Source organism: Bolinopsis microptera, chromosome 12, assembly GCF_026151205.1.
Source record: "Bolinopsis microptera isolate Bmic1 chromosome 12, MBARI_Bmic_1.0, whole genome shotgun sequence".
NCBI lineage: Eukaryota > Metazoa > Ctenophora > Tentaculata > Lobata > Bolinopsidae > Bolinopsis > Bolinopsis microptera.
In genome coordinates this window covers 12524514-12543520 of record NC_087083.1, presented here as the reverse complement: position 1 = coordinate 12543520, position 19007 = coordinate 12524514, and the positions used below count along the sequence as shown (strand labels likewise).

General features: G+C 35.9%; 2 protein-coding genes across 2 annotated transcripts in view; both read right to left on the bottom strand.

Moving 5' to 3' along the window:
* LOC134824344 (NAD(P) transhydrogenase, mitochondrial-like) overlaps positions 1-19007 on the bottom strand; it is a 1149555-nt gene that overhangs the window by 344605 nt on the left and 785943 nt on the right. The gene's annotated exons all lie outside the window — the stretch shown is intronic.
* On the bottom strand, positions 6055-18619 carry LOC134824354 (LIM and senescent cell antigen-like-containing domain protein 1). Its single transcript, XM_063836244.1, has 9 exons — positions 18506-18619; positions 17464-17581; positions 14096-14193; positions 13447-13557; positions 12317-12438; positions 7386-7519; positions 7022-7107; positions 6491-6594; positions 6055-6163 (listed from the first exon to the last, which is right to left on the bottom strand). The coding sequence occupies exons 1-9, from the start codon at positions 18617-18619 to the stop codon at positions 6055-6057; spliced, it is 996 nt and encodes a 331-aa protein (XP_063692314.1).

The window sequence follows — 19007 nt, the reverse complement described above, 5'->3', positions numbered from 1 at the left end:
AAATTGTGGTCTGGCTAGCTAAGGATGAGCCATTAAATAAACATTTGTCAGACGCAGCAGCATGTACAGACACCACCTTCAAGAACTGTATTTTAAAGTTTTCAGTATAATAATATGATATTTTGCTAAGATTATGTTTGCGTTTCATTGCTCAACAGCTGTTCGAAGGATCAAATATAAGAATATGATATTGTGATATAATATGTGAGTCATTCTCACGAGTGTTGGCACGAGAGTTTTAGTGTCTAACTCGAGAAAGTAACGCTGATTTGAAACGAGCGGAATATTATATGAGATGATGATATTACCATGTTCTATTTATAGAACTCTACTACTTAATACTACTTGACAACTGAGCTATTAAACTGTGTCAGTAATAACTTTTCATCTGCCCCTCTGGCCTCTGAACGATAAGTGTCCATAAAAACTGTTGTAATACTTTATACTAAATGTAAAGAGGTGTTTTGCAATGTCAAAAGTTTTTTATTTGTTCGATTTAGGAGATTATTATAATATTTGTCACAGCGTTAATACCACACTGCATGTTTGTCATACTTCTAATATCTAACATTACTGCAATTCACAACGATCCGAGAATGCAATGCTATCACGTGACATTCACATATCAAGCTCACTTTACTATTGCTAGGAATGAGTTCTAATTCGCTGCCAATGGTTCATCGCTTGGCTCTTTACTATAGACACAAAATATATATTATTTATTACATTTATAGTGGAGAAATCATTTAGAGGAGAAATGGTAATCATAACAATCGTGTACCTAGATAATGGTGAGGATATTTGCTCATGGAGTAATCTCCAGTCACTAATCTTCATGAGTTTTTAATGGGATTGTACATTTAAGAATGACTACCATGCAGGGGTGTGGTCACTTTGTGATTCCTACTAGAGTCTTAGAGTGTCATCAGAAGATAGTGTTCAGCCAAAGCACAATTTTTCGTGTCCCGATTTACCAGGACCCCGATAAACTGAGTCTTTTTCAGAGATCGTCAACATCTTCTGTATTTTGGGGTCGTTCACATATTATTACGTAATCACTATTTGCTTTGGCTCGTGGCAATTATTTTAGGTTTTGATCGGTTAATGCTGGAAGCTGATAGGTTAATCGCTGTGACATTTCAGAAAAATTTGGTTAACCCCTCCAGTATCCAAATCTAAAGTTTTTTGTGCGCTTATTCTAAGCACTACAAGTGTAACACATCCTACACAACACACAGGTGAAACATATCAAGGCTAAAAGAGTAAAACCAGTTTCCGGTACACAGTACATTTTATTAAGTTTATACCAGTAATACTCATATATATTGGAAAATTCCATGTACACTTGTGCAATATATTAACTATTGCTGTGATATGAATGTGCCCATATTTATTTTAACATCCTGCGAAGGGTAAAATTGGCAAATAAAATTTATGGCGGTTATTTTGGGAACCACCAATAATATTGGGCTTAGTTAAGTTCGTGATAATTACCTTAATTATCAATTACTCGTTATAATCACTGATTGCATATGATATACATTATAATTTAATTTTCTGTCAAATCTCGCTCCAATCCATAGCAGCACCCCTGGTGATCAGAAGAAAAAACTATCCATATTTCTCGATGGATGAGATAAATACGTGACAACAGCCGAAACAGTTTTTTATTTGTAATGCAGGGCGCTCATTGGTCGAAGCATGCAGTTGCAGGGCACTCATTGGTCGAAGCACGCAGTTGCAGGGCACTCATTGGTCGAAGCACGCAGTTGCAGGGCGCTCATTGGTCGAAGCACGCAGTTGCAGGGCGCTCATTGGTCGAAGCACGCAGTTGCAGGGCGCTCATTGGTCGAAGCACGCAGTTGCAGTGCGCTCATTGGTCGAATCACGCAGTTGCAGGGCGCTCATTGGTCGAAGCACGCAGTATCCTGGTCCTCTAGGGACAGGGGTTTAACACAGCAACACGAACTGTTTTCTAGTAGTGCGCACATTATATTATACGTCCTACAAGTAGTTATTTGTTATGTTCATTCCATACACCATGTGGTCCGTGTAATTCAAATTATTATATTCAAACGATTGAAGAATTAAGGTCGATGATGGCCTAAATAATGTGATTACTGATTATATTGCATATTGATGAAGACAGTCTTTAGTGCTGGATCTACAGCAGGGTGTCATAATTGTTAAGTTATGACCTCTTGAAAAATATTGATTTCATCATAAAACCCTGCTGTTCGACCTCTCGTGAGAAATTCCCCCATAATGTACTGCGTGTGAAACTCAGATTCTAAAGGAGTGGGAAAAGTAACCCGTACTTCAGAGTGATTGATTTTGTACACGATGATTTGTTTCCTTTGCTGAATTTATTAGGAGGGAGACTATTACAGCTGCCCTCTGGTCCTCTGCGGAAGTAGTTCTACTGTATTATAAAAACTGGGAGGTGGAGATAAAATTTGTAGACGTAGTAGCGCAAATGTGTGCGCGCGCAAGGCGCCTAGGCCAAGTATGCATGTACGTCATATGTGCCGATCATCGACATAAATATCGACTCTGGATTTGTGGGCTCTGTGGATTTGTGGGCTCTGTGTTCTGAAGTTCCGAAAGGTGGTAAGATTTGAAAATATCGTAATCAATCGGATACGAATGGGAATAAATCGTAAGCTGTAAATTATGAGTGGCAATTGTATCGAGCGTGGTCAGTAATGTACGACATACGAGATCTCCTAATTAGAAGGGTGTTTGACGATCGCTGTGATAATGGATCTCCTATAATATAAACAAGTCGTGAGCTGCTGAACCACTCTAGACGCTGAAACCAAAACTAGCTGGAATCGGTGTATTTTTTAACACCGATACCAAATCAGCAGTACGCTAACATGCGGTTTCAATGCTTCCCTAAAATTTGATCGTAGAAAAAATGTTTAGATCCCTTCACATGGCCCGGCCATATAATAAAAGGAAGTAAGTGATTCCTCGATAGGGTTTAAGTTTAAGATTGTCCGCCCGAGCTATCCAGAGGGCGTGTTGAACTTGGTCACGTTATAATAGCCCAATTTATCGTCATCCGGCAGAGCCCATAACGACTCATATCAACAGTTACGTTTACTGGGTAGGGCGGCGCTCAGCCTGTCATTCCGCCGAATCTCTATTTCATATGTTTATGAACATAATAGCCCCCAGGTAACAGTTACGTTCGAATACAATATTCGACCAGGTTTGTCATATTAGATCGATTGAGCTGAGCGGAGGTCAAGGGAGCGCAGCGCGCATGCATGCGCGCGCGCACGTACCGACAATATGTTGCGCGAAAACAAGAAAACTTTTTACAGTGAAGAATACAAATTTGCTAGTTCTTTGGTGTTTCTCGCAAATATGTCCCGTATTGACGCCTTTAAGTAAAAATGAAAAACGGGTTTTAATTGAGTGTATAAATTCGCTAAGTATAAACATGCAGCCATGAAATAAAAACTGTAAAATACCACAATCATACGAGGCTCAGAAATAAAGAATCTTTACGCACTTCAAACTAAACGCAAAATATTTGTTCCAAATTTAAAACTCCTTCACTGGAATTTGATGACCAGAATACAATGCGACCTGAATGACGCATTCCGACACCACAAACCGATAATTACTCCAAATACCGCAGAATTACAGGGTCCATGTTACGGAGGACTTAATTAGAGTGTAGAATTGTAAGTGTGAGGTTTAATCGTTTATATTTTTACACAGACCTATATTATGGTATTTATGACAAAATATTATTATAAAATGTGCGTGGAATTCGCTGAGATGTAGATAATATATATTCTTATTCAATATTCACTCGATTCCTTTAACGTAATTTTGGAATGCCCGCAAGGAAAACTTGCACATCAAAACTAACTTGCCTCCAAAAATAACTTGAAACTTTAAAATTAACGACCTAATTAATTAATGATACAAATTCTTTAAACACGAAAACTCATAATGTTTCAAAATCCCCTTTCAAGGTTAATTGAGTAACGGTTGATTGTAAAGAGGTTAAACACTAAAATTAATTTTCTGCAAATAATGCACCGGAACTATTAGCGCAGCTTGCCCCTTAATCTAGAGCTCCTCTTAAAACTAACTAACCTTACCTCGCACAATTTCATATCACATATTTCACATAACATGAAACCATGCATTTGTTCTAATATCAATGTCAGTGTCAGGCTAAGATCAGGGAATGTGCATAGTAAACAATTTTTTGCTGAAAGAAGAAACAGAAATGAAGGGGGCAAACTTTTTGAGCGCAACCTTAAATAACGTCAAAAATATTGATTCCAGCGCAATCGGTAAATTTTCCAGAAATATATATATGAGTGGATTAAAATCAAAGCTAATCAATTTAAAGACACATTTGTATCAATCAATTGCATTAATTTAAGATTACTGCGACAAACTTGTGACAGAAGTCAGAAGTTTTACACGGCACGCCCCTAAAAACCACATAACATACCTGAAATCATATTTTATAGTAAAAAGTAATTATGCACTGTGAAGTAATTAAGTTTGGATTATTACTGCTCTGAAGAACGTATGACACTCTAGTTGACTGTTTGAGAGTTGGGCATCCTCCTGTAAAAGTACCAGGACGGTATTTGCTTCAGAACAATTGCACAATTAAGTGCACATCACGTGACATGTCCGCTCATCACGTGATCTTGTGACGTCATAGTCACGTGATCACCGTGAAGATTCCTACTTCTAGGAACTTAACAAGACACACGATACAGCGTGCACAATCGCGCTGAACAAAACACAGTCAAACCGCAACTTACCTTGCCTCAATTTACCATGCATTATTGCCCTCCCCCAATAGGTCCAGTAAATGGGGGTTTGACTGTGAACGAACCAAACTGGACGGGAAACAAAGCATCAGCTCTGGTGAGGTCATAGTCACGTGACCTCAGGCTCACGGTCACGTGATATCACAACAGGCCCTGCAAACTGAATTTACCACCAACCTCAAAACTAAGCTCACCATCGTGGCATACGTTTATCATTTACATCTACCAATCTTTATATTTATAAACAGATGCATGCTGGCATCAAAACATATATATAAACTAAATAAAACAATTTAAAACGAATTTTTAAAATTAACAAAACCTATAATATATCACAATTCAATGGAATGTCTTAATCGATTACAGTATAAGGGCTGGATTATGTACGCACTTCCAGAGGGCATTTTCCTTAAGTTTATTTCCGTCATCTGAAAAGAGAAGGTAGTTTAGAATTGATGAGTTTGCGTTCAGGGACAAAACAAAGTGTAGTAGGATATCATATATGAACAAATAATTGGGAAGAGTAAATCAATTAGGATTTTCGCTGCTGCTTCTCTGGATAAAGCTTTTTTTGTGTTTTGAACCGTGACTAGAATTATCCGTGACGTGTCTGACAATTGAACTAAGCTGTGATCAAGTGTCAAAATAAACAATCGCATTTGAACACTGCGAATATTTCGTGGCATTTCATTTATATAAACTTGGGAGTGCTTTTTTAAGTGCTCTTGATTGGAATCTCAAAATTTTACACTATGCGAAATCTTAATTATTCATCAGGCAAGCAATGAGGCCTGCAGTGGAATTTAAAGAATCTCTGTTTATCAAATGTTGTAATCTATGTGGTACACTTACGACAGTTAAATGATAATCATTACATTGGATACTCATGATCCTGATCATCCCTGATTCAAAAACAACCAGTAAAATCCAAATAATTCCAGATTTGGAAATAAGACGTGAAAAATTAGGAAACACGCAGTAAAACCCAAATACTTCCAGATTTGGAAATAGGACGTGAGAAATTGGGAAACACGCAGTAAAGTCTAATAAATTGTGGTAACAGGACGTGAACGTGATTTGTTTAAATCACCCAGGAATTCGGCAGAGCAGAAAATGAGCTATGTAACCAGGTTTGGGGTAAGGTGGCAGTCAGATTTAGGGTACCGTCAGGTCAAGACAAAAAATTTCCTGAACCCCCCCCCCCCCCCCCCCCCCCCCCCCCCCCCCGGCCCCAAACTTACTTCTTAGAGCCCTTCTCCTTCCTCTTCTCCACTAGCTCGTACAACTTCTTCAACCGTTTCTTGTACTCCTCCGGTAGTTTACCATAACATTTCTTACAGAACGGCCTGAAACATTGTTCTGGAATGTTCCAAATATGAAAGGATTTTAATCAAATTAAATATTTTGACAGTCTCAAATATTTACATTATATAATGGTAGTTATCAATGTTAGTTTAGTGCCAAAGTTGAAGTGTGATATGAAGTTAATTAAACTTGTGGCCATTTCTTGGGGACCATCTCTAATCTATCTACTCCCAGCTATTAGCTAGATTGCCCCTGATTAACTGATTACTAATCATCAATTAACTAATTACTAATTAACTAATTACTAATCATCAATTAACTAATTAATAATTAACTGATTACTAATTATCAATTAACTGACAACTTACTGCAAGTCTACTTCCAAGAATTTGACACTACTAGTTTTAAGGATTCCATCACATCCGTGGCACAGGAAATGTTCTTCACACCACGTCTTTCCAAACTGAGATACCTGTGAGAAATCAGGTGAAAGTGAAAGTGAAACAAACGTGTGAAGGTGAAAGTGAATCATGTATGGGAGTGAGCTTGAAGTTGAACCAAACAGCTGATAACAGTATTCTCATTTTGGCGATCAACAAATTCAGAGTTATTTATAGTTTAACTTCAGAGTTATTTATAAATTTATAAATACTTAAGTTATTTATACTTTAAAGAGCACATTTCTTGATGACAAGTTGAAATCTTTAAATGCCAACAACTTTGTGGAAGGAAAATCTCCAAAAAAGTCTCTATTTAAATTTAATATGATAACCCGTAATATGCAACTCAATTTATCGGTAAATGTTGCAGGTTTTGCGACAGTCTATAAGATTATTCTGAGATTATTCTGAGATTATTATTTAAGATTATTTACAATTAGATAATTAATATTTGTTTACCTCAGCAGCGTTATGTGTACTCTGACAACAGTAAAAGCATGGATCACCGAACAGTTTTTTGTAGTGAGGCTCACAATACGCCATCCCTGCAATAGTTTAATTAGCTAATTAAGTATTTAGTTTTTGGTTTAGTCAAATTTTAGCTATGAATGCCTCAGATCTTACTAATGAATAATATATTATATAATATGTAACACTTTAAGCAGTTCTTAAACCAAAACAAGTACAGTAACCAGTAACCAGTAACCAGTAACCAGTAACCAGTAACCAGTAACCAGTAACCAGTAACCAGTAACCAGTAACCAGTAACCAGTAACCAGTAACCAGTAACCAGTTACCAGTTACCAGTAACCAGAACACTCACCCTTGTTTTCGTAGAACCTCTCTCCAGCGAACGGTTTTTCACAGTGAGCGCAGACAAAATGCTCAGGGTGCCACTTCTTTTCAATAGCAGAAACAGCACGCCCTTCAATAGGCTTCTTACAGGCTGCACATACACTGAGGCATTATACTGTTAATAATGGTTATAAATATACATAATTTCAAAGTTTGAATATAAAAATAAATAAATAAATTCTAACATTTATTACATTCAAGTGAGATATATATCTATATTTAAAATTCAAATTAAACTAAATTTAAATCTATATTATTATATATTGCAGTTTGCTTTATTTTTCGATATTCATGAACGTAGATTATTTGAAGGTGATTTTGGTGCAGGTTTCTATTTCAGATGTGACAGGTTTACAAGGAAACTATAAATGAAATTATTTAAGTTCTGGGAGACATTCCCGACATTCAATAATTCGTTCCTGACAACATTATAATATGGATAATTGCTTCATAAGTAAAACGTGCAAGGTACCATCACAGTTCACACTACTCACTAGTACAGTACTCTATAATAGAGTACAGTACTCTATAATAGAGTACAGTACTCTATAATAGAGTACAGTACTCTATAATAGAGTACAGTACTCTATAATAGAGTACAGTACTCTATAATAGAGTACAGTACTCTATAATAGAGTACAGTACTCTATAATAGAGTACAGTACTCTATAATAGAGTACAGTACTCTATTATAGAGTACTGTACTCTATAATAGAGTACAGTACTCTATAATCTACAGTAAACCTAGAGTAAATTTAATCTATTGGAGTACTCATCTTATCTTTATAGTTTATTAGTTACTGATGATAAACGTAAATATTCTGTAAAGATTTAATTGAAGCTTTTTGAAACTCATTCGTTGTCTGACTGCGGGAAATACTGATTATGAACCTTGAGTAAATGTACACGATACACTCTGCATCTCTGCAGTACAGCTAGTATATATATATACTCAGCAGCAGCTCAGTGCAGTTATAAATAGAATTCATATAATCTTCATTTATAACAGCAAGAAGTACACAAGGTATAATATAATGTGAGGTGTTCTGTTCAAGCGCATGTAATCACTCGACTGAATCAAGTACAGGGGAAAGTTGAGTAAATTAACTGTTAATTACTGGATTTATTATTTACTGAAACACAACAGATTTAAGTAATATTGTGTTAGCTACATTTCACAGCACTGAGAAGTGTACAACTATTTACCGCACATCGACAAACACACACACACACACACACTGCACTTGTAAGTGTGCACGTGCAAAAATCACACACTTACACGTGCAAAAAGCGCGTACATTAACACCAGTTGTAAGAGTTGCACCGCAGCGTGACAACACACTATACACACTATACAACTCTCCCAATGCTTCAAAGAGAGAGACGGAGTGATGAGTGATGACAGCTGAGAAGCACATGTATATTCCGTATTATGTTGTGAGCTTTTCGTGTACTGTGTGCTTTGCAGGGTATATCTAATCAGAGAGCTGTATTCTGGTCACGTGGTTTAAACTAACCAATCAGAGAGCTGTATTTTGATCATGTGGTTTAAACTAACCAATCAGAGAGCTGTATTCTAGTCACGTGGTTTAGACTAACCAATCAGAAAGCTGTATTCTAGTCATGTGGTTTAGACTAACCAATCATATAGCTGAGAAGCACCTTATTCAGCGTTATTTCAGCGTAGAAAGTGTTTGAGTGCTAACTTAACTTTTTATATAAAATCAAATCATGTCTCGTACGTCATAGACTTTGCTGACCTTTAATCATTATAATATTAAAATATCAGGTAATATTAATATGTCAGATAGGAATTAATTAAAATTATATATTTAGATTGAACATTTGAAATAGAACATGTTCACTAGCATCGTATCAAGCCGATAAATTTTATCAAGAAACGTCAGTTAAATTTAATTTATTAATTAGTTAATCAGTTACATTAAATTTCTCCACTCATTTAAAACGTTAACAGAATCGTTCGATACCTGTATTACTATCAGTTTAACAGTCTTAATTTAGATATGCTGCATATTTGAGCGTCAACAGTCAACCCGGTCAATCATATTATAGACCAACCAAAAGCCGGTAATTACACCACATGATCGCTGATTAACCAATTACAGTACAACCAGCACGTGATCAGACTACATAGTCTATATATTTAGTCACGTGATCAGACTATATAATATAGTCTCATATTTTCTCGCATGCTGGTACCACTGAATACACTGTGAAGAAGGACAATGCTGCTAAAGACTTCCCAAATCATTTTACTGCCAATCAGAGTAAGATGACAGGTTTCGGCTGCTACGAGAACCAATGATTTTGTCGTGGATGTCTGCAGTTGTGTGGTCATACTGACACGTGACACGTGACACGTGACAGGGTGACACGGTGTCTGGTAATGTAACTTGAATATTTGCACCCTCCTCCCATTACTTAGTAAGTACTGTAGGTTTAGCTTAGTAAGTACTGTAGGTTTAGCTTAGTAAGTACTGTAGGTTTAGCTTAGCAAGTACTGTAGGTTTAGCTTAGTAAGTACTGTAGGTTTAGCTTAGTAAGTACTGTAGGTTTAGCTTAGTAAGTACTGTAGGTTTAGCTTAGTAAGTACTGTAGGTTTAGCTTAGCAAGTACTGTAGGTTTAGCTTAGTAAGTACTGTAGGTTTAGCTTGGTAAGTACTGTAGGTTTAGCTTAGTAAGTACTGTAGGTTTAGCTTAGTAAGTACTGTAGGTTTAGCTTAGTAAGTACTGTAGGTTTAGCTTAGTAAGTACTGTAGGTTTAGCTTAGCAAGTACTGTAGGTTTAGCTTAGCAAGTACTGTAGGTTTAGCTTAGTAAGTACTGTAGGTTTAGCTTAGTAAGTACTGTAGGTTTAGCTTAGTAAGAACTGTAGGTTTAGCTTAGTAAGAACTGTAGGTTTAGCTTAGCAAGTACTGTAGGTTTAGCTTAGCAAGTACTGTAGGTTTAGCTTAGTAAGTACTGTAGGTTTAGCTTAGTAAGTACTGTAGGTTTAGCTTAGTAAGAACTGTAGGTTTAGCTTAGTAAGTACTGTAGGTTTAGCTTAGTAAGTACTGTAGGTTAAGTAAGTACAGTAGGTTTAGCGGCCAGGTCTACGCCCTCAATCGTGGGAATCGTTTTTCCCAAACATCATAGTGTTTAAGTGTATGTAAGTTAGTTTGATGCTGTTAATAGGAAGACGAAGTGTAGACAAACATAGTTCAACTGTTTCATAGGCTCGATCTGTTACGTGATTGAATCCCCACTTTTGGTTGGTTGAAATCACCACGTGGCGAAGACCTTGGTTTTCATTGGTTGTTGGAGTGTTGGTTGAGGTAAACATATAATAAATGTACGAGTAAAACTCAACAGAAGTGGGTGTATTTGGCCGGATGTAGGCTTATTAAAATAGTGTGGTTTGTAGGAGTACACACTTTTTATATAATAACATCTTACTGGAGTCCACTAGGAGACACCTAAGAGGCTCTTAGGAGACATCTAGAGTACACTTAGGAGACATCTAGAGTACACTTAGGAGACATCTAGAGTACACTTAGGAGACATCTAGAGTACACTTAGGAGACATCTAGAGTACACTTAGGAGACATCTAGAGTACACTTAGGAGACATCTAGAGTACACTTAGGAGACATCTAGAGTACACTTAGGAGACATCTAGAGTACACTTAGGAGACACCTGAGAGGCACTTAGGAGACATCTAGAGTACACTTAGGAGACATCTAGAGTACACTTAGGAGACATCTAGAGTACACTAGGAGACACCTAAGAGGCTCTTAGGAGACATCTAGAGTACACTTAGGAGACATCTAGATTACACTTAGGAGACATCTAGAGTACACTTAGGAGACATCTAGATTACACTTAGGAGACATCTAGAGTACACTTGGGAGACATCTAGAGTACACTTAGGAGACATCTAGATTACACTTAGGAGACATCTAGAGTACACTTAGGAGACATCTAGATTACACTTAGGAGACATCTAGAGTACACTTGGGAGACATCTAGAGTACACTTAGGAGACATCTAGAGTACACTTAGGAGACATCTAGAGTACACTTAGGAGACTGACCAAGTCATAAACTAAGCTCAGTTAATGTAAGAGCCGCTTTAGAAAGCACTGGAGTTTATCTCCAGGATTAAATTATATATCGAGTTATATGATTTAGCTATTACCGGAATTACCCTGCAGTTCCACGGCTCAGTTTTGCAACCAGATTTGCTCACATTTTTTCTCACATTTTTGCGACAGGAAATGAAATTCAAAAATATTTCTCCGCACGGAGAAATATTTTTGATATGACCCAAAACTCCGTGAAAGCAGTTTTGTTTACAATGTAAACATTATAATGCGCCCACGTGCGCGCGCAAATCTGCGTGCAAAAATACCAACCGTGGGAACGTACATTGTAAACAAAACTGCCTTCGCGGAGTTTTGCCTTTCAAAACTCTTTTCGCGGAGTTTTGTGTCAAATCTGGTCGCATAACTGAGCCGTGGAACTGGGCTGTTAGGCGGTTTATAAATGTTGTATTTATTATTATTTATTATAATATAAAGCTATATTCCAAACATATAAAGATATTAGAGCCTGGTATTAGTACGGTAGAAGTCATGTTTTAAAAGTGGTGTTATTTTTTGGTGGCGAGGTTTTCAGACCGAAATAGAAAAATTAATGAATTAAATGGAAATTGAGTAACTGGACTTCGAAGGGTATCAGATTACCAGTTACCACCTTATTATATAAGTTTTGTACGTGATTTTACAAACTACTAAACTAGATAAATGCTAGAGAAGTGACAGTGATTATCCTGTATCTAATTGTTGCTTAATTCTAGACACGTGACAAGAACAAACCAATCAGAGCTCGCATTTAATCACCTGATCTCCTTAGTGTCGTAACAGGGTAAGCAGAAGAGATGAGAATGGAGTTCTTTAGCCCGGTGAGTCAGAGGCCGGTGACAGTCGAAACAATCGAAATGGTGAGGGTGGTACGGTTCACCCTGTGGGAGTGTAAGGAGTTAAATAAATGAAGTAAAAATGTTTACAGCACTTTATCGGTAAATATTTGAAATATTCAAAATATTATAACAGGTCACAGTGCTGGCAAGCATGACCGTTGACATTATAGTCACTATACTATTTACCCCCTATACTATTATACCTCCTTCACAATATTGAATCACCGTAAATGCCTGAAAAACAGTGAAGTTCACTGTTTTTCAGGCATTTACGGTGATTCAATATTGTTTGCGCACGCAACGTCCACTCAAAATTTGCACGTGCGAAAGGTGAGAATTTTGCTCATTCGTGATTTCGAACAAATTTTGCTTTCCCACGACAGTTAAATGGCATTATATTTGAATTTAATGCTAACTTGAATGAATATAAAGTGGCATATTCAGTCAATGATCGACACATATGCTTACTTAAACACAAAGAAATGTTTTCAAAGGTAAAATTTCGAAATCATTGAAATTACCTCCTTATTAATGAAGTTATGAGTTTACATTTCGACTTTGTAAAGTACCCTGAAATTATAATCAAAAAGAGATGATATTTGACCAAAACCTATAATCATGGTTAGAGTGGACCGCTGCCAGTGTTTCTCTTTCCCAAACAAAATGAAATGATATTAATTTGAATAACCGTCCGCAAATGCAAAATGATACCGATAATGATAATTTCCTTTTGTTTGGGAAAGAGAAACACTGGCAGCGGTCCACTCTACCCATGATTATGGGTTTTGGTCAAATTATTAATCCGTTATTCAAATGTAACAGAGTCGATATATAAATGTTGCCATTAGGTGGCAAGTCCACGTCCCCATACATCGTGGTCCGAAAGTTTCATTGCGTTTGATTATAAAACAATATTAAAATGGCACCTAGCTTATTGTAACATATTTTATAACGAATAATTACTTTTAACACAGGATAACCTATCAGTTGACAAACTCAGTGGTCACAGAAATTATCGTTCCTTTATATTACTACAATAAAGTAACTTACCTTGAAAGTGAGATGGTCTGTATCTATGATGTGGTTACACCGCGCGCATAAATACTTGCTGTCTGCTGCAGCACGTGCTCGAGCCGCACACGGCTTACACGTGGGGTTACCCTGCAATGTTTGAATATAATTCATATATTTAATAAGTTTCACTTGTTCAACATGTTTAACATATTTTGCATATTTTATACATTATATCTTAAATACATGTTACATTTAAAAGTATGAGTAGATGTAATAATATAATATTATTATTATATAATATAATAAAGATTGGAAATTGTAGAGCCATGTGACAAATAAAAACAGTTTTGTCAAACAGTGCAGTTTGATCAATTTATGACTAAATTGTTTGATTATTCACACAATATCCATTATCCAATTAGGCAGCTACATTCAAGTAAAATATAACAAACTATCGAATCAGTGAGTTGCATTCAAGTGTTGAATGTTCGTAATTTATGACAATCACGTTGTTGCGACAAATAACTAACTACATAATATTATTATCTTCTAAAAAATGCGACTAATAAACAATACGTTCCGATCCGGAAATTACATGTGTTTTAGTCACATGACACAAACTAACCAATTATAAACTTGATATTTTAAGTCACATGACACAAACTGACCAATCAGAGAGCTGTACCTGGTATTTGACGAAGCCACCGTTGAGTTCGTCCCCACAAATGTAACATGTGAAACATTTAGGATGCCACTTGGAATTCTTGTGCGTGAAAATTCTACCTGTGCGATAATGTGATTAGCAAAATATAAGAATTCGAATTTGTGATCAGTACATTTAATACTGACTGAGTTCATGCAATGCAAAAAATAAACTTTCAGTTTTAGGGATCTCTTATTCTAACATTTTACCACCTCTTATCTACAATACATGTACATTCTTCGCCATTGATTGCTCTACTTTTTTTTGGAGCTGGTGGTATCACAAAATAAACAGAGCTGCATATTCAGAGGGCCGGGGTAGCCACTCTTCTTCGTCACAGTGTCATCACACACTGTCACATCGCACTGTCACATCGCACTGTCACATCACACTTGCACTGTCACATCGCACTGTCACATCACACTTGCACTGTCACATCACACTGTCACATCACACTGTCACATCACACTGTCACATCGCACTGTCACATCGCACTGTCACATCGCACTGCCACATCACACTTGCACTGTCACAACACACTGTCACAACACACTTGCACTGTCACAACACACTGTCACATCACACTTGCACTGTCACAACACTGTATCACTGTCTCACTGTCATATCTCATGACTAATGATGAGTGAAGAACAAAATAACACCGTGTTTCACAGCGACTGTTTGGTTAAAGAAGTCGTACCACAGTAATATTCATAATATTAATAATATATCAGTAATATTAATAATATTAATAATATATCAGTAATATTAGTAAAACATCAGTAATATTAATAAAATGTCAGCAATATTAATAAAATATCACCACTCCTATTACAATATATCCCAACTTTATTACTAATACCGCATAACATTACAATATATCCCAACTTTATTACTAATACCATATTACAGTGATTTGTGTACTACCGATAACACTCCGTGTAATGTATATAATATTGTTAGTAGCTGTGTAACAAACCAAAGTTCGTGTAACGTTATCAGCGATATGGCAGCTTACGTACTAGCATCGTAACTACTATTCACTTATTGATAACTTTTTGACTAAACTAAGTTGTAATATTTGTTAATAACTTACTTAATATTAATAGTATTATAATAACATGATCTCATTAACTTTATTCACAATAAACTTGATGGAAATTAGTAAACTATTACATTTATTCACAATTTGTTTTTACTGATAATAAGTGATAATTAAACGTGTTATCTGCGGGAGGAAGAAGCTTTAAGTTCAGTTTGCACTTTCACTTTGCAGCATTATGCTGCAAAGTTACTTACCAGCAGCTTACTTACCGTAAGTTGCCCCCCGGCCCCAATCCCTCCCCCCTCCCGGCCTCTCTCATCGCGCTGCACTAAAATCAATGACAAGTCACGTAATGACAAGTCACGTACAACAATGACAACACCACACAACAATGACAACACCAGCCCAATAGTAAATCACTGTTAAACACCCCATTAATCGACTGAAAACTAACAATTGTATTGAACAACGTTAAATATCATAATAACTGAACACAGAAGCGCCTGACGTTATTGGCCCTGTCAACATGACTTACGTCAAGGACCACACCCACGTGACGTCACACCCTCGTGACGTCACACCCACGTGATGTCACACCCACGTGGGTCGTGACGTCAGGACCACGTGACGTATAAAGGTATAATAGAATAATCCTGTAATACAACTATAATGATAATACTATAGTTTACTACTGTAAAATATAATATGAATACGGGCCAATCTAGTTCTTCTCTCAGCTTAACGTAACGATTATTACATTATATAATAATATTACATTATATAATAATATTAAATTATATAATAATATTACATTATATAATGCTCTGATACGGTAAAAGACACAACACAGTTTACAGCAAAGCAGAAGCAACTCTCGTTTGAAACATTTTAAGCTATTAGTATTGAAGCTATTGAAGGTAAAAAATTATCAACCACTTGGAGAGTAAACTTATAACCAGATAAGCTCATAGCTCAGCCATTTTTAGTTATATTGTAATGAAATTCTATTTACGAACTCAGAAGATAAGTATTTCCAAGTGTACCACCCACAAGTTTGGTTTTGGACATAAATTGGAATTGATAGGCAACAAATCAAAAATGGGCTTTGCAGGTACCAGTGAGCGCTCAGGGTCAACGACTCAACAACCCCCTGCAAAGTAAGATGTCTAGTAAACTAAGTAAGGGGTCGTATTCACCAAGGAGGGGGCCGGGGGGAGGGGGGGGGGCGGGGGTTCTAGTGTAATTTTAACATAATAGCTATGCGCAAAACTGATTTCAGAGGAGGAGGGGGGGTTAAAAATTGCCAAAATGTGTTTACGTAATATGTGAACGATCTTTTAAACACTGACCTATAATGTACTTTTAAACACTGACCTAGGCCTATAATGTACTTTTAAACACTGACCTATAATGTACTTTTAAACACTGACCTATAATGTACTTTTAAACACTGACCTATAATGTACTTTTAAACACTGACCTATAATGTACTTTTAAACACTGACCTATAATGTACTTTTAAACACTGACCTATAATGTACTTTTAAACACTGACCTATAATGTACTTTTAAACACTGACCTATGATGTACTTTTAAACACTGACCTATAATGTACTTTTAAACACTGACCTATAATGTACTTTTAAACACTGACCTATAATGTACTTTTAAACACTGACCTATGATGTACTTTTAAACACTGACCTATAATGTACTTTTAAACACTGACCTATAATGTACTTTTAAACACTGACCTATAATGTACTTTTAAACACTGACCTATAATGTACTTTTAAACACTGACCTATGATGTACTTTTAAACACTGACCTATAATGTACTTTTAAACACTGACCTATAATGTACTTTTAAACACTGACCTATAATGTACTTTTAAACACTGACCTATAATGTACTTTTAAACACTGACCTATGATGTACTTTTAAACACTGACCTATAATGTACTTTTAAACACTGACCTATAATGTACTTTTAAACACTGACCTATGATGTACTTTTAAACACTGACCTATAATGTACTTTTAAACACTGACCTATAATGTACTTTTAAACACTGACCTATAATGTACTTTTAAACACTGACCTATAATGTACTTTTAAACACTGACCTATAATGTACTTTTAAACACTGACCTATGATGTACTTTTAAACACTGACCTATAATGTACTTTTAAACACTGACCTATGATGTACTTTTAAACACTGACCTATAATGTACTTTTAAACACTGACCTATGATGTACTTTTAAACACTGACCTATAATGTACTTTTAAACACTGACCTATAATGTACTGTCCACAGCCAGAGCAGATGGGAGCGAAGAGGAGCTCGTAATCTTCTTGACAGTATTTCCTACCCTCGTGCTCAAAGAAGAGACCATCTGGAAATGGCTGTAAGCACTGCGGTAATAGAACAAATAATAAAATAATATACACATGATATAACATGATATAACATGATATAACATGATATAACATGATACATACTGTGGAATATTGTGATACTAGGTGATGTTACTTTTAAATTAATTAACCAACATTAACCAACTTATATAATAATATATTAAATCAATAACCTAGCCAACAAGGCCAAGGGTTTAAATTCCTTTTAAATTCTTAGCCCCCAATTCAATCTTTCAGAGCTATGTCAAATGTGAAATGCTACCTGCAGCATTCTACGGACTTCTGATTAATGAAAATGAACCCTTCGGGAAATCATTAATTTCAAGATTAAAACGTACAACTTATATGAATTCTTTCACCTGAATGCGTATAGTAGACAAATTTAAATTGGATGCCTTTGCGATAAGTCGAGATATTCTCACATTCCGGTGACCAGTGCCCACGCACTTGCGTCTTACAATATAGAACGAATTTACATTTCTACACCATATGCGTAACATATGTCTGTCAAATCGTCAGATAAATCTGAACTATTGGCTTCTGGGAACCTTCGCCGGGGCGAAAATTGAAATTTTTTTGGATAAATGGCGAAGGGCGATATGATCTCCATGTCAATACTATTACTATATAGTCTATATTAAACTGACAATTTATGGGATCATAATGTTTAATACCCATCAAATACTGAAAATATCTATGTATCATTATGCAAGGCCAAGGCCTAATTTTAAACAGATTAACCCTATAACCCACTTTAAATTCATGCTTTTACATCAGTGTTCAAATCCCATCTGTATCAACCAACGAATTACTCGGCTTCTCAATTAAATCAGTTAAATCAATTAACTCATTAAATTACTTAACTAATAACTTATTATTAATTAACTAATAACTCATTAAATTACTTAACTAATAACTTACCTGAACACACACAAAGCAAGCCTGGTGCCAGTGAACTCCGTTTGCGTTCACAACACTCTCATTAGGAGCAAACCCTTCACGGCATATAGCACATAACGAAGAATATGAGGTCATACCTTGGAGTTAATTAATTATCTAATTACTTATCTAATTTCTAGATAATTAATCTTGTAAAAATGGAGGGAGTATTTAGTTGGCGATCAGGAATGTACTTTTAATTATATCTATCATTTTAGTTAAAAGCACAGTGAGTCGATATAATGAAAATTGTCCACGTTGATAATTAAAACTAAAATAATATAATATGTACATTGTACAAATAACTTCACTCAAAAGTACACAAAACAATTTTAACTGTCAATAAATTTGAATTATTTAAACCAGTTTAATAGTATAGTGGTTAAAGGCCACATCAGAGCATCAGGGTCAATTCAATATTTAAACGATATCCTCTTCTGTTATCAATTTAGTATCATGTAAGACGGTCATTCACACATATCTA

Excerpts from the sequence above, each read along its gene's own strand:
- LOC134824354 (XM_063836244.1), bottom strand. The coding sequence starts at position 18,619 with ATGACCTCATATTCTTCGTTATGTGCTATATGCCGTGAAGGGTTTGCT. Across the intron at positions 14,194-17,463 it reads CTGTGGACAGTACATTATAG|GTAGAATTTTCACGCACAAG; the intron begins GTCAGTGTTTAA and ends ATTATCGCACAG. Across the intron at positions 13,558-14,095 it reads GTGGCTTCGTCAAATACCAG|GGTAACCCCACGTGTAAGCC; the intron begins GTACAGCTCTCT and ends CAAACATTGCAG.